General features: G+C 45.5%; 1 protein-coding gene across 2 annotated transcripts in view; it reads left to right on the top strand.

Moving 5' to 3' along the window:
* Positions 1-23,303, top strand: part of LRRC49 (leucine rich repeat containing 49) — a 447,480-nt gene that overhangs the window by 323,384 nt on the left and 100,793 nt on the right. For both annotated transcript variants that reach the window (XM_069222363.1, XM_069222364.1), the window contains one exon: positions 1,912-2,097. In XM_069222363.1, the coding sequence (XP_069078464.1) occupies positions 1,912-2,097 (186 nt within the window). The remainder of the gene's footprint in view (positions 1-1,911; positions 2,098-23,303) is intronic.

Genomic DNA, 23,303 nt, shown 5'->3' with positions numbered 1-23,303 from the left:
GAAGAGACCCCTTGGTCTTCCATTGAAACCTATAGCGAACCCGACGCCTGTTTGCACACTGCACCCGGCCAACCCAGTGCCGCTGAGGGTGTACTTTTTGTGCTGACTTGTCATCACCCCCCCCCCCCTCCCCCCCCCCCCCTCCCCCCCAGGGCCCTACAAAACCCCCTGGTCTGCCCTCCAAAGACGCGAGTACTTACCTGCTGGCAGACTGGAACCGGGGCAACCCCTTCTCCATTGAAGCCTATGCGTTTTGGGCACCACTTTCACCTCTGCACCTGACCGGCCCTGAGCTGCTGGTGTGGTAACTTTGGGGTTGCCCTGAACCCCCAACGGTGGGCTACCTTGGACCCAACTTTGAACCCTGTAGGTGGTTTACTTACCTGCAAAACTAACAAACACTTACCTCCCCCAGGAACTGTTGAAAATTGCACTGTGTCTAGTTTTAAAATAGCTATTTACCATTTGTGTGACAACTGTATATGCTATTTTTCTAATTCAAAGTTCCTAAAGTTCCTAAGTGAAATACCTTTCATTTAAAGTATTGTTTGTAAATCTTGAACCTGTGGTTCTTAAAATAAACTAAGAAAATATATTTTTCTATATAAAAACCTTTTGGCCTGGAATTGTCTTTGAGTGTGTGTTCCCCATTTATTGCCTGTGTGTGTACAACAAATGCTTAACACTACCCTCTGATAAGCCTACTGCTCGACCACACTACCACAAAATCGAGCATTAGAATTATCTCTTTTTGCCACTATCTTACCTCTAAGGGGAACCCTTGGACTCTGTGCATGCTATTTCTTACTTTGAAATAGTACATACAGAGCCAACTTCCTACATGGGGTCCCAGCCATGAAAAGGCTGGCAGAAAGGCAGTGCTGGGGGACCCCTTCCAGCACCTTTGGAATGCGCACTGTCTGCTATTTCAGGTAGTGTGTATTCTGAAGGTGCTGTGTGTGACGGCATTGACTCCTGAAGGTGTCAAGGTAAATGCCTCTGCACTGTTTCCATCCAGCTGACCGGCGTAAACATCTTAATACATTGTTTCCGCCGGTTAGCCCGGTGGAAACATCATAATACGACAGGGGTGAGGCCCACCACCTTGACACCAGCCTCACCCCCACCGTATTGGAGTTGTGGCGGTTCAACCGCCCAACTTGTAATCGGGTCCTCTGTAACTGCAGTTAAATAGTACAGTAATCAGAAACACTATCTGGCAAGTACAGTTTTGGCCCAGTTATGAATTGAAGAGAGTCACCCACCGCTGCATGGTTGCATGGTAGAATATTGTTGCTTAAATATTATTTGAAAAAAATGTAATGGCCTAAATATTTTAAATGTTGCTTCATTGCTTGTAGATTCTCTTTCATTAACTTCAATGGGATGATATTTTTGTAAATTACACTTTGTGCGCAATATTTTTGCCAGATGATGTTTAGACAATGATATACTAGTGTCAATCTTCGCAGCTGGCAGAGAGTATCATTTGTGTGGACGTGAGGTTCAATTAATCCAATGTGCTTTAATTTGCCATTTCACTTTGAAAATCTAAATGGCATTTGATTCTGTGGTCTGCATTTAGTTTTCCTTTGTTGCTTTTGATATTTGCTACAAAAAAAACAGAACAGACAAAACCTAACTATTAATATTTCTTTTTCAGCTTGTGCCAGATCAGGGATGTATAACTTTAGGCAGTTTTGTCCAGCATACCTGTCTTCTTATTTATCATTCACAAAAACTCAGTCTGATATTTTGTTAAATGTTTGGGTGTATTAGGTTTGATAATAATAAACAGATAATCCACAAGTGCCCGAATTGAAGATTGTCTAAATGGTGTGTTATCTTCAAAAGTATTTATCTGTAAGTCATCCTTTATTAATAACATCGATTTTGGTATTTGCATTGCAGCACCTTAAATTCAAAGAGACAAATCTCACCACACTTCAACAGTTTAACGCTTTGGCTCAGGTTCGTCGACTGGAACAACTAACAGTGGATCCTCAGGGAAACCCCGTTGTGAACTTTACACTATGGAAATATTATGTACTGTTCAGGTTGAAACACTTCAATGTACAGAAAATAAATCAAACAGAGGTATGTTGTCTGTATAATTTTTCACATGACCATTACTTAGACAAAGTAGACTTAGTTTGAAGAATTTGAAACACAAAGGGCTTAAGTAAAGACGTTACTTGTACCTTTTTTGTTGTTTGATGTGGCATTGATATGGTTAACCTATTAACCTCTTAATTGGTAAATACTAACTGGCCATAACCATGTGCCAATCACATGGCAGCCAGTGCATACGGTGCAGTGGCACTTCAGTTCATAGTGGATACTGATCCATATTTCAGAAGAAAATGGCAACACAATTTAATCCTTTATTACAGTGTGTCTTTGAATTGTAAGTTAACATGCATAGCAGTACAACTCCTCTCTAACAATTCATCCTACTGCCTTCACTTCTATATTAAACCAAAATATCATGGAACGTCTCTGTGCCTCAAAGTTTCAGTGCCTTATTTGTTTTGATTTATTAGGAAATTGACCATCTCAAATCAGCAATCTCCAGTTCAATACATTTAATAATTTTGAAAAGCTACATTTAAAAAAAATAAAAAAGATTCAAAGCACATTTAAGTGCTTGTAATGCTGTGAGCAACATCATTTCTGTTTAATCTAGGTTTGGTGAGCCGGTTTCAACCTGCTTGACCCCAAACTTCTTTCAGTACCTACTCATGCCTCTCCTTGTGCAAACTCTGTCTCCCGTTGGCCCAACAAGTATTATCTAAAAAGTACCCTAAGCCTTACCATTGTCCCTCCATTTTGCTTCATCAGATCATGTATCTTTATCATCCCCATGTTTCAGCATCATGCCTGCCTATTGCTCCCACTGCCTTCCTTCCAGGTCACCAGTCATACTTCTCATATCCGCTAATGTGCCTACATCAAATCTCCATGAGTGCTACTAAATTCTATTCCTTGTCTTCCCCTCAGATGTCTGTGTCTGCCTAGGAGGCTTCATAGTAACTGCTCAGATACACAGTGACAGCCATCATCTCTGCCTTTAATTTACCCATATATTCTCCACAGTCACCAGTGCCGCCATTAGCAACCATATCTTCATGGCAGCATAACGTAATCCACCATCATCTCTCATTATTTCACCATGGTGTCTCAAGTCTCCCAATCTATGTCTTATGTCTCACCTTTTTGGTCTGCCATTCTGGTCAAGAGGACACCCTCCTCGACTCCCTATGCCTGCATATGTGCCTATCAATCCAATACGTTTTGGATGGCCCTGATATCTCACCGTCAGTCCATTTGCAAGGCTACAGTCTGCTAATTAACATTTACTAAAGTGAGCAAAATCTGAAAGCTCACATTTTAGAAGCATTTTAGAAAATTTTAAAGATTGGTCATATTTCAGAGGTTGCAAAGCAGTCTACATGTTGCAAGCAGCAATACTGGGTTAGCTATTGCACCCCCTAATTCTCTCTACATCTCACTCTTGTCACTGTAGAGAAATTTAAGAACGTTTATTCATTTAATTTAAAGAACTATTTCCAGGGATTAAAATATGTTCTTTTTAATAAGTCAGTGGCCGTATTATGTATCCTGTGCAAAGAGGTGTCTGCGACACAAAATAAACAGATTGATTACAGAGCATGCACTGCCCTGAACACAGCCACAAATTTTTGCTGTCCAGAGGGCAACACATTCAGTGAAATACAGAGCGGCTGCTTCAAAGTCGCTCTGTGTTTCACTGTGCATGCTGCACCTGCCTGCACTTTAGAGAGGGGACAGAGCTCCCCCTACAGGTAGCTTCAGTGGATGATTGCACCACCCATGCAGGGGGATAGCTGCGGGTCCAGGGGATCCATTTCCCCTTTTGCGGAGCACTGTGATTGTGCCTCCTAAGGGCTGTTTGTGTCTGTGCCTATAATATGGTGTGGGCGAAGAGGAAAAGACATTCCCTTATTCACATAGGGCCATGCCTTCATGCCAATCAGAGCCTGCCCTTTCATGGTAGTACTGGCACTGCATGTGTGCCAGTATTACTTAAGGCGCTGCACACGCAACTGCTGCCCCTTCTGTAATACCAGCTCTGAGGCTGCACAGAGCAGATGCACTCGCCAGTTGCACCCCTGGGGCACAATGTGTAATGTGACCCCAGGTCTTTTAATTATTAAAGCCAATGCATATTAATTTTTTGTTCTTTATTCTCTGTATTGAATCTTTCTTAGATTCACTTGTCTGAATCTTCTCTGTCGTTGAGGTGGGAGTCCTACGATAATTATGATAAGTAGTAGAAGGCAAAACATTATACAGTGGAACTTAAAGTTGTGACATTGTTGACCAATTCACATCATTTTATAAAGAACCAAACTTCAGCCAATCAGAGAGCAGTTCTTGCATTATCCTTCCCATCCAGGGTCACCACACCTCAGATTTCTAACTGCAGTTTGTGTGAAAGGAGTCTCCCTGAGCTCTGCTCAGATGTACTGGAAAGCTGTTATTTTGATGTTTGATTGAACTCTAACTACTAAGCAACATTCTGCCTGTGATTCTCTGAAAGTTTTTACCATGTCAGAGGGGTCCAAAAAGGGTTTATTTAGACCTTGTAAGACCTGTAGAGACTCTTCTCAGAAGGCCCTCAGAAAGAGTGTCTCAGTTGCCTATATCTTACCCATAAGGCTATGGATTGCAAATATTGATGAACGTTTTCTGCTAAAATCCTGAAGAACAGGTAAGCAAGAATTCTTCTGCGGCTACAGAAGAAAACATTTATAGAAACTCCAATCTCTAGATAGGATGAGCAGGGAACGTAAACTCCAACCAAGAAAGCCCTCAAGAGAAAAATGTATGACAAAGGGTCCTGAGAGGAGCCTCCTCCGAACTTGTCAAAAGAAAAGAAAAGACAGTAGGAGTCCACCACCCAGTTTGAGACATCTCTCATCTTCTGGGTCATGTAAAACAAGAATATTGAGGTCCGAACCATCTACTCCTTTTGATGTTGCTTTGGCCTCTTCAGATATAAAACTGCCTGCCTCAGAACCTACTTGCAGATCACACGCTTCGATTACAAAACTGTTGACAAGACCGTTAGTGACAACATCGACGGCTACACCATTGTTGTTTATGTCTACAACACTTACCACCACTGTATCCATTGCATTCTTGTTGTTGAGTTTGGTATCAATGACAACTTCTGTGTTGGCAAGAAATTTGACAACCACACAAACATCGGTACCATCAACGGCTGCTCCGTCATCAAGACCGTCGATGACTGCTCCATCAAGAACACCATCGATGGCCGTTCTGCCGACGACACCATCTCATTTGGTGGCTTCACAAACAATGGCATCATCTTTTGCACCTGAGCCAGATAAACTTTTTAACCAAAATGTCTTGCTGACATTGTCAAAGCCAGCACTATTAACGAACATGTCAACGAGTATTTCTAACACTCTGAAACCATGCCAAACATCACCAAGTAAGGTGTCACTATTGCCACATGTCCATCTTTTGGAGATGGGGGGTTTGGATGACAATGGTGGTGAACCCTTTGGGGCTGCAAGTAGCCAAACGCAACTGAATGTAAAATGTCAACAGACTAATGCAGAACAGGAAGACAGAACAACTTTTTTTTTTTTAACTAAGGATTTTTTATTTAAAGATAAAGAACACGCCATAACAAGATCATATGAGGAATTCCAAGAGGACTATCCTTATGATGATGCCTTTGAAGAACAGTCATTTCATGAACCAGTGATGCAGATTCCTCTGGCTCTGGTATCAGATCTTCACCAGATGCTTAACAATTATTACAAATGATTTAAGGAAATTAGAATCTACCTCCAGCTCAGCAGCATACAACAATATCCCCTGTTGGCATTTCTCTGTATTCACCTCAACTCTCACCTCAAGAGAGCAGCCCTGCTATATAGCAATGTATTGTGCCCCAACCATGGCAGCTGGACCCAATCACTATACATGATTATATAAAGCAGGGAGGCGAGGAGGGTGAAATACCTCATGATCAGGCCACTACCATTCATTGGTAGTGAATGAGATGATTATATTGCACCTTTATCAGACCCTCCAATGCCTCTGGCTGCTGGTTCTTCACCAGATGATGTTGGTGGTTTCCAAGCTTTCTTGGAAAGAGCTGCAAAACTATTTGATTTACCTCTGCTGGTACAACAAAGAGATTATTTGATATGATTTCGAGAAAATGGCCAGGAAACCTGTGAAGTTGATACCTATGTAGATCATATCTGGGCAGAAGGGCTTGAGGGTATGAATGGGTGCTGCACTAATACCCCGAACTGATAAAAAAAATATGAGGCCCCTGACAATTTTTTAACTTGTTTAATTGGACATCCTAAGCCAGATTCTGTTGTAATGCAGGTGGCACAAAGCAGCTTTAAGAATCCTACTACACCATGTTGCAAACCTTCTGATAAGGAAAGCATGAGGTTGAATAATATTGGAAGGCATTTTTCTGTCATGGCCGCAGTGACAATAAGGGCTTCCAACACCTTAGCAATACTGGGGTGATATGACCAGCAGATGTGGTCAGACTTAGGTCCATTCATTGAACTTTTGTCAGAAGAAAAGAAAAAGAAGGCAATAGCTATTCTTCAGGAAGGAGAAAGAACGTCTTCTGAAATCATCAATAGAGCTATGAATGTTACTTTGACTGGTCTCAGGCAACTCACTGGAGCAGCATTTCTAGAACACAGGGGTGGATGAAGGCAACCTCTTTTTGAATTTGAAGTTCAGTCCGAGATCTTAGATATGCCTTATAATGGTGAAGCTGTTTTCGGAAAACATGTAGATAATGCGCTTCAATCAATCAACACTGATACAAAGACAGCAAGGTCTCTAGAAGTGCTTCAACAATGCAGGTTCCAGCCATTTCAGGGTGCAAGGGCAATGGTCAGTACCTTTTCATGGGAGGTTACCAAACCAACAGATATCAGCCGTATGGGCAATTTCGGCAGGGATATCATCAGCCACTGCATAACGGTACTGACCTCTGCAGGCTGCGGCTTACTCAGGACCAGGATTCTCCAACCAGTGGATTGTGAGCTACTGTTAGCTTCCAGACACCTTCAGAGTGGCTAACATCCTTGATTTAATTTTTAACTAAGCACAAGGTCACAAATTCCTTTTAATGTTAAGGGAAGGCAGCGTTTATTTTACCTTATTATCATCAGGCTGAAGATAACATGGCCTGATAGTGCATTGCTCAGTCAAATCTATGTCCCAGGCTGGGACTAGAGCACAGAGTTAAACAACTGAAACGCTGAGATACTTAACTCTTAACTAGAAGCCTGTGTTAACTCAAAATTGAAGCTGTGAACAGAATGACGTTTCTGAAGGTTTTTAAATAGGAGAACATTTTAAATGTTAAGATACCTTAATGATCAAGTTAACTCACAATTTATAAGAGTGGAGACCCAGATCAGCCGTCATATTATAGGCTAATCGCCTTAATCGACATGGAGGCAAAACTGTATGCATCTTGTCTGTTACAGCACCTTCAAACCTGGACAGACGAAAACAACCTAATTCCGAGTTTTCAAACAGCCAAATCATTTTAATGGCCCCAGCATGGCCAAGGCGCTTTTGGTTCATTGAACTTTTCCTTATGTCAGAACAGAAATATATTCCACTGAGACCAGTCCCAGGAATGCTTTCCATGTACAATGGCCAAGTGTATCACCCAAATCTGGAATCGTTCAACATAGCTGCCTGGCTCCTAAACACAATGAGTTCCACAAGCTAAATATACCACAGCAGTGCAGAAACACCCTTGCTGAAGCAAGAGCCAATTCTACAAATAGATTGTATAAGGTAAAAGGTTACCATTTTGCAATTATATGACCAGACCTGTAAGATATCGGGCTATGGAAAACTCTAGGGTCAGAGGACCTAAACCGCAAAATGACGGGATGTCAAGAGCTAATTTAATATGCAACTTTCCTGATAGCCGTATGACTCAGGAAACTGCTCAATACTGTAACTACGCATTTGCTCTTTGTCCTGATGATGACCCTTTAACTCTTTTGAGTAGAATTTGAATTGATTAAAATCCCTTTTGCATCAATATCTTTGGACTGATGCATTTTTTTTCAAAAAGTTTAATATTCCATTGTCTGCTTCTGTTCTTAACAAACTGTGAATTTTTTAATTTGTTCTCACTGTGTGATCAGTTGAGCACTGAGCACTTTAATACTTTGAGTATTTTTACCAGTATTTGGATTTTTTATTTTTTTTGCTGAAACAATATTAATATATTGGGTTCCTTGAAAAAATACTACTATTGGGATAACTTATTTTGTTTTGTTCTCAAACAAGTCTTGTTAATGTGTTTTTCGTTGTTTTATTTGTTACCTTGAAGAATAATGCCTTGATACTTTTTTACCTGAATCACTGTTGTGTATTTTGAGATTCCAAAGATAGCACCTCATTGAAATCCCCAGTTTCAACAATTTCATGATTCAGTAATATTGTTTGTTGACTTCTTAGATGTTGTAGTAGTGTGTCCTGAGTGAGTCTCTTTCTGGGGTGGAATGTAAACATTATAAATAAGAACTACTATGTTGTCATGGAAAGTTATTTCAATCACCAAGATATAGTTTGATGGACTCATGACTGACGACCAGCTGAAGTTCATATTGTTGGAAAATGGGTTATTGGTAAGGGCAGGTAAGTACCTCCACTTAGCAATAGGCCACTGACCTCCACTTAGGACCAGTTAGGTCTCAGTAAATTAAACCTAGCTCAACCCTTGGTAGCTTGGTAAAGAGCGACAAGACTTAACTTAGGAGACAAAGCGTAAAGCATTCAACTATCACAAAACAGTAATTAAATCAAACACAGGAAACAGTATAAAAATAGGACATATTTTTAGCTTTAAAATGACACCAAAATGAATAAGATCGGACAAGGGGAACCGAAGATATGAATTTATAAAGAATGAATGCTTTCTAGCGCATAAAAACTAAAAGCGCCAATCTGGTCACACCTCGACTGGGGCAAAGTCAAAGTTTAAGGCTGACTGCGATGGCGTCCGGCTCGACTACAGCCCGCGGGAGGCCTCGGTCAAAAGTTTACCTTAGGACTTAGTCGTTTTTCTGGAACTTTTCTTCACCGGGACGAACCTACCATTCCAATCCAACCTCCTGGAACTCTTCCTCAGATACGCATCGTGGGAGCCGTCTGTGGAGATTTTTACCTTCAGACTTAGTCGTTTTTTCGAGGTGAAAATCCTTCGACCGGGGCAAACCTGAATCTTGATCCGACGTCCTTACAGCCCTCTTCGGATACACTGCCTGGGAGGTCCCGGTCAACTTCCTACATTCGGACGTAGTCACTTTTTGGGAGATTTTCTTCACTGGGACGAACCTGCAAGTCAGGCCGGGTCGCTGTTGAGGCAAGCCGGCTAGAGTTGCCGCAGTGGGTCGGTCCCTCTATGGTACTTTTTTCCAAAAGTCCTCCAAACTTCTCCAAACTTCTGGATCTTCTTCCGATGTTCTTTTAAGGTTCTTTTGAGATCCACAGTTCACCCTAAGGTTCCAGAAGCTCTGAGATGCCCCTTGAGGTTGCGGACTACAACTCCCAGAATGCACCTGGCGCAAACGCCTTTTTGGCCACTGGACAGTGGTCAGCTGGCTGCTTTCTTCAGGAGTTGGTGCAGGGGACTGTGGTTAGCAAGTTTTTACCTGTGGCAAACAGGGAGTCCCTCCTTGAACCAGTTGAAGCCAGGCAAATTCCTTCTTGTGGTGAAGCCTAAGTGTGCAGCTGGTGCAGTCCTCCAGAGTGCAGTGCCCAGGTGGAGGCCAGGGGTCCAGCAGGGCAGTCCTTCTTCTGTAGTTCTTCCTTGTTGGAACCTGATAGGGATCTGAGGTGTGGGTGCAGGTCTGCCAGTTTTATCCTTCCTCCTGGGCGAAAAACAGGGGGGTCCTGGTTCTCCAATCAGGGGCAGGGTCCTTCCCCCTGTGATGACCACTTCCTGGGAAGTGTGGCAAAAATCAATCCCAGGGAGCAACATTCCTAAAACATCCATCATGGATAAAAGTGAATTTTGGAGGTTACATCTGGCTGAGCCCACCCACTGGTGTGGCTAAAAATCCTAAACACACCCATCTCCTGCCCTCTCCTAATCTAATCAACGGGGTACCTAATTGTGTGGGTTTGCAGGATGTGAGGGTGTTGCTTGGTTGCTCCAAATGTCCTTCCCTGCCTTTGAAGACCAGTTTGGAAGCCCTTCCCCCTTTCCCATCTCCTGAGGGGAGATCTCCTCCCCCAGGCACATCTCTTTGTGTTGAGCCAGGCCACTCCACACCTCATCAAGGCAGCCTGGCCAGGCTGCCAGAGGCCGGCCAATCAGCGCAAAACAGCTAAAACACTGCAGGGCTGAAGTTGACAACTTTTCAGGTAAAGTTTAATACTCTTTACCTGAACAAGTTATATTGAATCCAACAACTGGAAGTTGTGGGATTTATTATAACAATTAGTTTGATACCAAACTTGTGGTATCTGTAACTTAATGGGATTTTTAAAATTAAAATAAAGTCTCCCCATTCTAGCCTATGGAGGCCATTCACTACAATGAGGGAAACACGAATTTGGCTGTCTTGCCTCATCAGGGCTTATAAAACTATTTGTATAAGGTCCCTGCTTATAGTTACATGGCACCCAGCCTTAGGGGCACATAGGGCACACCTTAAGGGTGACTTATATGTAAAAATAAGGTAGTTTAAGACTTTGGAACTACTTTTAATTCCAAAGTTGAATTTGCATGTAACTTTAATTTAAAAGCAGCCAGCAAGGCAGTCCTGCCTTTAAAATGATACTGGGCACCTCAGCAGTGCACCTATGGGGGCACTACCTATGCTAGGGTCCCTAAACCTCCTAGCCTAATTTGCATATCCACTTTACAGAGAGCACTGGCCCTGGGGCTGGTAAGCAGTACCCAGGGCACAGCCAAGAGTCAGTAACCACCAGTACCTGTTCAAAAAGTTTGGGGGTGACCAGTACAAAAAGGAGGACTTTCCTACACATATTGAATGAAATATAAGTGGCCAGACCACACAATAGGCGACCATGTTCTGCAGACCACTAAGATGTAACCAGTTAGTACTATCTCATCCTTAGGCCCACGTTCCCTGTAGGAAAATTTCTGAAAATCCATTGAGCCGTCTATTGAGGTTTATGTCATTTTGAAGCTTGTATGCCCCTGCCAGATTCCAGGAAATGAGGGATAATTGATTGACTATTAGATCAGTGCTTTTCCTGGACCATGTGTAGTTAACGATTGTTTATCGAATTCCTGGAAGCTAGCCCCACTCCTTTAATGGTTCTGTGTGGGCAACATTGCAGGTTTAGCAGTTGATATTTTCTCCCCTTTCCCTTGTGTTTCCTGAGAGCCACGGGTACTTTTCGCACTTTGCTGAATAATCGCTGTCTCAGGTTTTGTCCTTTCAGGAAGTGCTCCTTCTGGATCTGGGCTGTCTGAGCGACAGTGGCTATTTAGGATCTACCTCATGCAGTATGTTGATACCCCAATTGAGGAAGATTTTTCATTGAGACCTAATGAGGATTGCTATGTCTGCCTTGTGGCAAGTCATTTTCATCTTCTATTTGATTTTTCTCCTTGAGAAAGGCTATGAAATCAATATAGCACGATTTAATGTTGGAGAGGACGGGAAATAGCAGTGAAAAGACACAGAATCATTCCTCGGTTTAAAATGTCATGCCAGCCTTCACTATGGAATTGGTCTGATTTGATGAGAAAATTAGCCAGACTCCCAAAAGGATTCAATGACCGACTCATGTCTCTGCGGCTCCCCCTCAAAGAAAAGTGCCACACCACATTCATCAGTGCATATGCCCCCACCATGATTAACCCAAAGGAGATCAAAGACAAGTTTTATGAAGACTTGGAGCCCATCATAGTATTTGTGCCCAAGGAGGACAAGCTCGTCATCTTAGGCGACTTCAGAGCCAGAGTTGGTACAGGCTACCAGACATGGGAGGGAGTCATTGGGAGAAATGGAGTTGGCAAAAGCAACAGCAATGGTCATCTACTTTTGAAGGCCTGTGCAGCTCATGACACAGTCTTCCACCTACCCAATTGTAATAAGACGTCCAGGATGCATTCACTCAGCAAGAATTTTGTCATAGTGAGGAGAAGGGACAGGCAGAATGTTAGAGTGACTAAGGCCATGTCCAGTGCTGACTGCTGGACAAATCACAGACTCAACCTCTCAAAACTCAAGATGCACATCCAGCCCAGGCGGTGCCCCCAGGTGAAAAAGACCAATAATCGACTGAATGTCAGCAAGTTAGAACGGCACTCTGTGCGCCAGAACCTCAATAAGGACCTCGACAGTAAGCTTGACCAACTCAGCACAAATGGTGCAGAAGAGGACTGGGAAGCTTTTAAATATTTGGGCCCTCATTACAGGTCTGGCAGTTCTTGGACTTGGCGGGAAAGACTGCCATATTATGACTTCTTACCACCAGGGCGGTTGGACCGCAGGGCCAGAGGTGAGCACCTTCTGCCCAGAGGTAGCCGTAATACCACCATCGATATTATGACTCAGCAGACCGTCAGCATTTTCGTGGCAGTCGCACCGTCACAAAAATACTGGCGGTCATGCACCCGGTGACAGGAATCTCCATTCCTGTTGCCGGCAGACACACCCCCACACGACCACACACCTACATTCACGCACCCTCACTCACCCACGTATTCGCTTACATACACCCCCAGACATTCGCACCCAAACACGCACTCAGTTACATTCATTCACTCGCACACACGCACTCAGACACATATACTCGCACACATGCACTCAGACACACTTTTACCCCCTTTGCATTCACACAAACATACACACACTCACAACACTCCCCTTCCCCCCCTCGGCATACACGCACTCACAAACGCACACACAGACACCCCCTCCCTCCCCGCATTCATACACACACACATCCATACCAACACCCCCACCCACTCTCACACTGACATACATACATCCCCACTCACACATAAGCACCCCCTCTGCAGTCATGCACACTCCCACCCATCCACATACGCATATATTCACACGACTGCGCACACTTCCATACAAACACCCCCATCCGCACACTTTCATACAAACACACCCATCCGCACACTTCCATACAAACACCCCCACCCGACTGTACACATACACACAGACACCCTCACTCGCTCACATGCATACACACAGACAACCCAACTCACTTGCAGACTTGCACACATCCACCCCCACTCGCATGCATCTCAATACACACACCTACTCACTCGAAATCTAACACATCCCACTCTCCTCTGCTTCCATTTGGGGACACACACCCTCCACGCACACATACATACACACACACTCATACACACCCATAGCGCTACACATACATACACACACCACACACATGGATACAGCCCCCACCCCTTCGAATGGTCCACCTACCTGTCTCGGCGAGGCGGTCATCTGGGAAAGGATGGATCTCTGCATTTCCACAGCCAGCACCCCCATTCAGGAAACCGCTGCGCCGTATTACAGCTGGTGGTGTCCTGTTGGTGTGGCGGTGCTGGCGGTGGAAACGCCTCTCTTCTGCCGTCGGCCAGGCCGACTGTATCGGATTTCCACCCGTAAACGGGTAGAAATGCAACATAAGTCGTAATGTGGCAATCTTCGGACCGCCAACGGTCTTCTGGCGCCCGTGGCTTTGACGGTCTTGTGAAAAGACCGCCAAAGTCGTAGTGAGGGCGTTGGTCTACAACACTGCTCTCACTCACTTGGACCAGAACACACGCAAAAAACAGGACTGGTTCGACCACATTGATGAAGATATTCAGAAGATGCTGGATGAGAAGTGTGAAACATTCAGATCCCTCCAGCAAGACACTACGGGGGTCATTCTGACCCCGGCGGTAATTACCGCCATGGCGGAGGTTGGCGGTAGCACCGCCAACAGGCCGGCGGTGCTCCGCCGGGCATTCTGACCGCGGCGGTACAGCCGCGGCCAGAAGCGGAAAGCCGGCGGTGTACCGCCGACTTTCCGCTGCCCGTCAGAATCCTCCATGGCGGCGGAGCGCGCTCCGCCGCCATGGGGATTCTGACACCCCCTACCGCCATCCTGTTCATGGCGGTTCTCCCGCCAGGAACAGGATGGCGGTAGGGGGTGCCGCGGGGCCCCCGTAAGAGGGCCCCACAAAGTATATTAGTGTCTGCCTAGCAGACACTGAAATACGCGACGGGTGCAACTGCACCCGTCGCACCTTCCCACTCCGCCGGCTCAATTCTGAGCCGGCATCCTAGTGGGAAGGTTGATTTGCCCTGGGCTGGCGGGCGGTCTTTTGGCGGCCGCCCGCCCGCCAGCCCAGGACAAATCTCAGAATCACCGCCGCGGTCTTTTGACCGCGGTGCGGTGTTCTGACGGCGGTACCTTGGCGGACGGCCTCCGCCGTCCGCCAAGGTCAGAATGACCCCCTACATCTGTCTCCAAGAAGGCAGCCTACAACTCCATCAAAATCAAGGTGGAAGCAAAACTCAGAGAGGCAAGACTCCTGGCTCACCAGAAAGGCAGATGAGATCCAGAAGTACGCTGATAGCATCAACTCCAAGCATTTCTATGATGCCCTGAAGACCATCTACAGGCCACAGTCATCTGGAACATCATCACTGCTCAGTGCCTACGGGTCCACCCTGCTCACTGACAAGAACGCCATCCTGAAAAGATGGTCTGAGCACTTCAACAGTGTCCTGAACAGGCCTTCATCTATTGATGCCGAAGTCTGTGACCGCATGCCGCAAGTCGCCATCAACATCTCCCTGGCAGAACCCCCAAAGGAATCCGAGGTTAAGGAAGCAATTAAGCTACTCTCCATTGGTAAAGCACCAGGCTCTGACTCCATCCCAGCCAAAACTTAGAAGGCAGGTGGACCAGTCTTGTTACAGAAGTTCACCAAGCTCTTTCAGACCAGGTGGCAACAGGAAGTTATCCCTCAGGAGCTCAAGGATGTCTCCATTGTCCATCTCTACTGGAGAAGGGGAAACAGGCAGTCTTGTGATAACCACATCACTCTCCTGGTCATTGACGGCAAAATCCTTGCCAGGGTCCTCCTAAACAGCTTCACTCAACACATGGAAGAAAGACCCCTGCCAGAGAGTCAGTGCTGCTTCAAAGTGGACCAAGGGACTGTGGACATGATATTTGCAGCACGTCAACTACAGGAGAAGAGCCAGGAACAAAACAGGGACCTTTACACAATGTTCGTGGACCTGACCAAAGCCTTTGACACCGTCAGTCGTGAGGAGCTATTGAGGATGATGGAGAAGTTTGGCTTCCCAGGCAAATTCATCAGTATGGTGTGCCATTTCCACGACAGCATGTTTGCTCAAGTACTGGACAATAGAGACTCCTATTCGCAGATGACCGGCACTCAGTGCTGCAACAGAGGCGCAGATGTAGCAGAGCATGAACTGCTTTTCCACTGCCTGCAGAAACTTCGGTCTCACAATCAGTACCAAGAAGACTGAGATCTAGCATCAGCCTGCACCGCAGAAGATGTATGCAAAACCATCTATCACTGCTGAAGGAGAACTTTACACTCTCCACATCTGTGAACATTGACAATGAGGTAGACACACGCATCGCCAAAGCAAGATCTGCATTTGGATGGCTGTGGGAGTCCGTAATGGAGAGGAGAGGTGTCAAACTGTCCACAACGCTGAAGATGTATAAGGCAGTCGTACTGCCCACACTACTGTATGCTTGTGACACATGGACTTTGTACAAGCGCCATGCCAAAAAGCTGAATCGCTTCCACATGAACTGCTCAAGAAGGCTGATAAAAGTTACCTGGCAGGACAAAGTTCCAGACACAGATGTCCTCTCTCAAGCTGGTCTGCCAAGTATCTACACCATGCTGAGGAGAGCCCAAGTCAGGTGGGCAGACCATCTTGTACGTATGCCAGACACTCGCCTCCCCAAGAGACTCTTCTATGGTGAACTGGGCGAAGGCACATGCACACAAGGTGGGCAGAAAAAGCACTTCAAAGACATGCTGAAATTCTCTCTGAAGAGCTTTGGCAGTGACCCTGAGTCCTGGGAAACCCTAGCGCAAGACTGCCCGCATGACGAAGCTGCATCAGCAAAGGTGCTACCTCCTATGATCAGAGCAGGACTGCAGAGGCTCAGAAGAAGCGTGAGCTATGTAAATCCATAGCCAACTCTTTGCCAACCAACCAACAGACCACTTGTGCCCGACGTGGGGCAGAGCTTTTCGAGCCTGCATTGGACTGATCAGCCACAGCCAGACACACTGTACCCAGTCAACCTCCTTACCGTGATGTCCTTGGTCATCATCAACAGCGTCGGACAAACAACAACAACATGGAATTGAGACAGAAACAGTATTGATTGGTTGGATGTTGACCATCTATGGTAGTTACTGTCATGGCTTTCATTTGGATGAAGTTTTAACCAGGTCACGTACTTAGGCTGTTGTATTTTGGCTAGTCTTTGTTACCTTGGCTACCAGCTGCATTTTCTATTTCAGGGTGGATAGTACTTCTAATGTCCTGTGGAACTGTGCTATCTCGATTTGTATTGGTAGATGCTTGAATGGAAACTTCATAAGCCAGGCCATTGAACTGTGAGTAGTAAGTAACAGTTTATTTCTCACACTTCACTGGGTCGTGAGTCAACAGAGCAGGAACATTTGTGTTTTAATTGCACTAGATCGCATTATGTTTCCATGTCCAGTTTCTGCTTTGTCTTTGGGTATACTGATTTATTAGTCAACTCAGTGTAAAAATGATGTCAGACACATCTGTTGTCTTGGTGAGGTGAAAACCTTATTTATTTGGTTAGTGAATGAAATAAAATCATAGGTAATAGTCCCCAAATAAGTATCAGGACAACAGGCAAAGAAAGCTGTTCTTTCTTCCACGAAATGGGTAGTTCCACCAACCAGCCCAGGTCTTCTTACTTGTCAGACTCTTAGCCTCTGGAGTATACAAAAGAAAAGAAAAGGGTCCTGAGTCGTGTGTTTAACATATTTTAAATCTGTCCCATCACTATCACTAGTGTGCGATCAAGCTGGTCCATTTCCTCAGTGACTTGTGCTTTCATACTGTGGTTTCACCTTGAGCTTGGCCCAATGCAAAAAAAAAGGAAGCTAAATTGGAAGAGCGCCCACGGATACAGTGTCACTGTATCCTCCAGGCAGAAACTCCAGTCTGTAGACAAACAAGACCCACTACCAGTCCTGTAACCAGGAGAAAACGGGTGAAGAGAGTACTTGCTATAGCCATGGCTCTGGGAATGAGCCACAGCTGACAGGACCTCAGTGCCCTTCTCCCTTGGTTTCTCCTGCATCTCTCATCTCGTCTCCCTTCCCTGCAGTGCTTACAGCTCAGTCATGGCATCCTTCTGACAGCACGTCTTCATGGCAGCCTTATCCTGTCTCCACCGCCGACATCAGAAACAGTCCCTGGCTTGCCAAATTGATGCTTCCTTGCCAGTGTTACTCGTAGCTTCCCCCCTTAGTACCAGCTTCTGGCGTCCTTTTCTCAAGTGACGCCACGCCTTGTGAGAAAGCTGCATCTCGTTCAGATGGCGAGTCATGTTGAACGACTAGCTAGTTGCCTTCAGCCATTACAGGCCCTTGACCAGTGGGCATTTTGGCATTTTTATTGTCCGAACTCAAGTCTATGTTACACTCAGCTTGAGATCTATCAGCATTCCCAGTGCCATCAATTCCCATTATTGTTACTTTGGCACTATTAATTTTAACCATCTTGGGTACTCATTCACATTTTAGGCTAGTTGCCACTTGCCGTACCTATTGTGGCTGATCCGCTGCTAGTGTCACTGCTTTTGAGGAGGTCTTTATTACTATTAATTGATCCACTGATTCTCTTCCTAACTTGGTTTTGCAGTCTGAATGTTGGGCTTTACTTCCTGGGCCATCATTTTCATTCCCCAAAGTTTGGTCATCTTGGGGGTGAGCCACCTGAGGGTTAGTTAAGAAGAAGGTTGGAGTTTTGTTGTAAGGTCTGCCTCTGTCCTTTTTGAAGAGTTTTTTTAAGCCTTTTTTTGTTCTTCCTGGGCCGTTCTGGGTCATGGCCCCCTAAAGCGTGAAGAAATTATTTGTTGAATTTTCTGACCTCTAGTGGCCTGTCTGTTCCAAGCTGAGACTTTCCTCAATAACACTTAATACACTGGTTGCCAGTTGCCAGGTGTTGGCTGAAATAGCAAAGTTATTGGCAAACAGTCTTCATACATATTAGATGTTGTACTGGTGGCTGTTAGAAATGGGGTCCCTAGTTGGCAGTCAGCTTACACCGGGTCCAAATAGGGACCCTCACTCTAGTTCTCACTCCTAAGATAACCCCTGCTCACCCCATTGGTAGCTTGGCACGAGCAGTCAGACTTCTCCCATAGGCAAAGTGTAAAAAAAACTACAAATGGACAACCAAACAGTTTAGAAAAATAGCCAATATTTATCTAAGTAAAACAAGACCAAAACAACAAACATCCAACTTACACATGCAAATATATTAAGTTTTAAAGATTACATTCCAGTAGAGCGGTTAGAAATACAATAGTTCTAACTGATGCTGTCATGGCTTTGTGATGGAGTTGTTCCGAACAGTCTGACGCCACTCGCGAGAGTGGTCACGGAGTCGCACATACCCTAGGTACAGTAAGTTAGTTATGAGGCAGAGTCAAAGACATGGCACAGAGTCAGGGCGGTGAGGCATTGCTGGAGCCAGTGTGGCATCGGTTCTGGGCTGCTACGTAGGAGGTGAAGCGTTGCTGGAGCTGGTGTGACATTGGTTCTGGGTTGCTATCCAGCAGGTGAGGCGTTGGTTCCCTACGGATGTGAGTTGTTGGTTCCTTACGGAGGCAGCAGGGGTGAGGCGGTGGGGAGGCAGCGGTCCCTGAAGAATCCAGTGGGGTCGATGAGTCCAGTGGGTCAAGGCACACTGAGGCAACTTCACAGGGTCATGGTCACATCACGGGGCAACAGGTGCCGTGGCGGAGTCGGTTGTCACTGACGTCGGTGACACGACACTCGGGACTCACAATGTCACAGGACTTTAGAGGCACTGCGGCAGGCCAGCAGCGCCGGGCCTGGGGTGTCGGTCGCAGTACTTCAGTGGTGACCACGGCTGTGGGTGCAGGCAGTGGCAGTGGTGCCGGTTCTGGAGTCGTCTGGAGTCGCTGTGCTAGGATCTTCTTATTTTTATGCCAGCTTTCACTCCCAAAGGCCTGGGAACAGGAGTGGGCACCTCTTGGCAAGTCAGGTTCCTCAGCAAGAGAACCCAGGGTCTGACAGGTGAAGTCTTGGATGTCCCTGAGACTTCTTAACAGGAGGCAAGCTCAGTCCAAACCCTTGAAGAAACCTCACAAGCAGGATATTCAGCAAGTCCAGTCTTTGTCCTCTCCAAAGCAGAAACAGCAACTGCAAGCCAAGCCAGCAAAGGACATACAGTAAAGGGGCAGTACTCCTCCTTACAGCTCTTCTCCTTGCCAGAGTTCTTTATCCAGAGGTGTTCTAAATGTCTGGGGTTTTGGGCCCAATACTTATACTAATTTCTGCCTCTAAAGGAGGAAAATTCTGCACAACACCCTGCCTTTCCTAACCACACCCTAGAGGGTTGGAGACTGCTTTGTTTAAGGACAGGCACAGCGCTGTTGAGGTGCAAGTGTCAGCTCCTCCCACCACCTCTAGCCCAGGAAGACCCATCAGGATATGGGGGACACACCTCAGCTCCCTTTGTGTGACTGTCGAGAGTGAATTCATAACCAGCCCAACTGTCATCCTGAACCAGACGTGTATTCCACTGCCAAGCAGAGGCACAGCATTGTTAAGCAAGAACACGCCCACTTTGTAAAAGTGGTGTTTTCAACTTAAAAACCACCTTCACTAAAAGATGTATTTTTGAGTTGTGAGCTCAGAGACCCCAAACTCCTCATCTCTAGCTGCTCCCTATAGGAAAGTAGACTTAACAGATATCTCAAGGCAATATCCATGTTAATTTATGGGAGGGATAGGCCTTGCAATAGTGAAAACCGAACTTGGCAGTATTTCACTATGAGGACATGTAAAACACATCAGTACATGTCCTACCTTTTAAATACAATGCACCCTGCCCATGGGGCTGCCTTAGGCCTACCATATGAGTGACTTACATGTAGTTAAAGGGAAGGTTTGGGTCTAGCTAGTAGGTGCACTTGTCAGGTTGACATGGCAGTTTAAAACTGCACACACAGACACTGTAATGGCAGGTCTGAGACATGTCTACAGGGCTACTTATGTGGGTGGCACAATCAGAGCTGCAGGCCCACTAGTAGCATTTAGTTTATAGTCCCTCTGCACACATAGTGCACATTACTAGGGACTTACTAGTAAATCAAATATTAGAATTAATTATAAACAATCATAATCACAATTTAGACAGGGAGCATATGCATTTTAGCACTAGTTAGCAGTGATAAGGTGCCCAGAGCCCAAAGCCAACATAAAAAGTTCAGACAAAATAGGAGGAAGGAGGCAAAAAGTTTGGGAATGACCCTACAAAAAGGGCCAGGTCCAACAGTGGCCTTGCTCATTGGTTTAGTGATTTGAGAAAAGGCAGACATTACTGAGAGTTTGTTATTGGTATTTTGTGGTTTAGAGTAGATGTTAGTGGTAGCCTTGTCAGATGGGGATGAACCCTCACTTGTAACCTGATTTGCTTTTCGATACGCAGCCAACTGGTTAGCATTGTGTGCAACAGCATCAGCATCATGCCCCTAGTTTCTCAATTATATCCCTGCCAAAAGAGTGAGCTTCTAAGAGCAAGCTTGCAGATTGAGATGACACTTTTTCGCCAAGTCCTTGCAGCTGAATTGCTATTCTTGAGAGTATGGTGATTTGAACCTCCATCTTAAGTGACTGCAAGTTGAAGGCTTCTACTGATCATATCAGGAGCAATTTCATGGAATTCATTGTATTTGCTAAGGAGAAAAATTTATTTGCACTGCCTCGATGATTCCTTACCAATCTCATTGATGCTTGATCTGGGAATTTCCCTTGATTGAACTGTGCCTTTGAGTTCATGGTACGATTATAGAATTCAATTACTATCTTATTATGACTGTCAAGATTTCCAAACTGAGAGTGTACAGATCTTTAGGTATTGATGTGCCATGGACAGGTGTTTCTTCATATTCAATCCTTACCTCCATAACAGCCCAGTAGAGAGACTTGCTGCTGGCATCATTACCTGTATTTATTTTACGTCCTACATGTTTAGTCTGTTCCAGACGTGGGAAATTTGGAGTCACAAAGGATATACACAAATTGTTCCCTCCTCCGGGTTACTGGATGATATTGTTAGGTTGTTGCGTGTGTGTTGGCATTCCTTAATGGTCTGACCTATTTTTATTTGTTGAATGATCCATCATTTCCCTGTCAAAGGGCAGAGGAATTAGTGAACTGGAGTTGAGTTGAGCATTGGCTTTTCACTGTGAACACCAGCCTGTATTATTCTCTGATTACCGATGATGGGCAAAGGGATCCAGGGCCTTTTATGATCTTAGTACTTATAGTCAGACCCTGTGACAATCCCTGCCTTGTTCATCTCCAGACCAGGCCAGCAGACTGGCTTGAGTGTGGGCACAGCCTCATTGTCTATAACTGGTGATTCATGCAATACTAATGATGTTTGTCCTGCCTCCTCCTTCTCAACCATCCCTGGCTTCATAGCAGTTGTTCCACAATTAGACTGTCCCACCTGGTCTGCCTCGTTGTTAATGGTTTTCCAAAGAATTGAATCTTCAGGTGTCAGACCATCTTTTGGACCAAAAGGTGTTATCATAAACTGGTCAGAGAGCGCCTTTCAGAGGGTCCCCCTGTTGAATTTGCTCTAAATGCTGTGGCTCATTTAACAGGTACTTTAAACTGTGGGTTGATAGAACTAGGATTGCTGGCTTCTGTGACATCATCATTGTATCATGGCTTTCTTGATTGCAAATAAGCCTTCAGTTCCCAGTTTGTTCTAGCCAATATTGTGGCAGGGGTTTTCTAACACTTTTTCAGGGAGGTTTTTGTGCCATTAGGCCTTGTAGATGAGCTCCCTGTCATTAGGAGCTTTGTTTGTGCTCTTATTTGCAGCCTTATGTGCTTGTAAAGTTCATATTACTCACTTAATCATTGAGGCCAAATCCCTTCTAGTGATTTGTCCCCTATTGTTTACACTTGCGTTTGACCTTTTGTTAGCCTGATGTAATCCTGATGCGCGCAGGTGGGCTGGTGCACTCCTCTCCATGCCTGATACTTGGTGGCTCTAGGAACCACCTCACAGTTGCTGCAAGCCTCCCTGGCCATATAGAATAGATTCCCACTGTGTCTGTTTCGAGGGGAGGTTTGGGATCAAGGGAGCCTCTCTCCTCACAATTCCTCTAAGATGCTTCTGCTGGTCTCCTGCTGAGCCCCCAAATTGCACTGATGTGATCAAGTTACTTTCAATTATGCGGGGGACTGTCACTAGTACCTCTACTGACCACTCCACAGTTCTCTAATGCGGACGCCTTATATTGGGCTATGGGGCAGCTGTATTTATGGTGAGGTGGTGCTGAGTTGATGTTGAAGGTGCTGAGAGACCTAGTACGAGGAGAAGCCTGGTCGAGGGACGCAAATGGCACCAGTGCCTAGACTGGCTACTTCAGTGAAATCCTGGCCCGGCTCTCCCACAATACTGGACACTTGACTCCGTCTACAGCTTCTTGTCCTTCAAGAATTCCCCCTTGACTGCCCGCTTTTCCCCTCCGCACCTCTGGCCAGGTAATGGGCCGGAGCACATAGGGGAACATCAGAGCGCACTAGAGCCTTCTGGGAGCTCTGAGCACACAAAGGCTGGGACCACAGGGCCAGGGTCCAAAGACCAGCAGACGGTAGTCAATCGAAAGTGCAAAAAAAGAATGGAATAAAAATAAAGGTCCTGAATGGAGGTAAAAAGGATGCAAGTAAGGATGGGGACAGGAGGGAGGAGGGTGTAGACACAAGGGAGGTCACGGGAGGTGGCTGAAGCAGGGGAGGTGGATAAAACAACAAAGTGCAGGGAGGATGACGGTGGTGGATTAAAAGCAGGAGAGGTTTGTTTAAAACAGTGGTGGCGGGCAGGGAGTGATGTTTTAAAATGCCGGGGAAGATAGAAGACTCTTCAGATGCACTCTTATGGAGTGCTCACTCAGTGTCC

This window comes from Pleurodeles waltl, chromosome 3_1, assembly GCF_031143425.1.
Source record: "Pleurodeles waltl isolate 20211129_DDA chromosome 3_1, aPleWal1.hap1.20221129, whole genome shotgun sequence".
Lineage (NCBI taxonomy): Eukaryota > Metazoa > Chordata > Amphibia > Caudata > Salamandridae > Pleurodeles > Pleurodeles waltl.
Note: the sequence above shows the minus strand (reverse complement) of the source record. Positions and strands in the feature narration are given on the sequence as shown.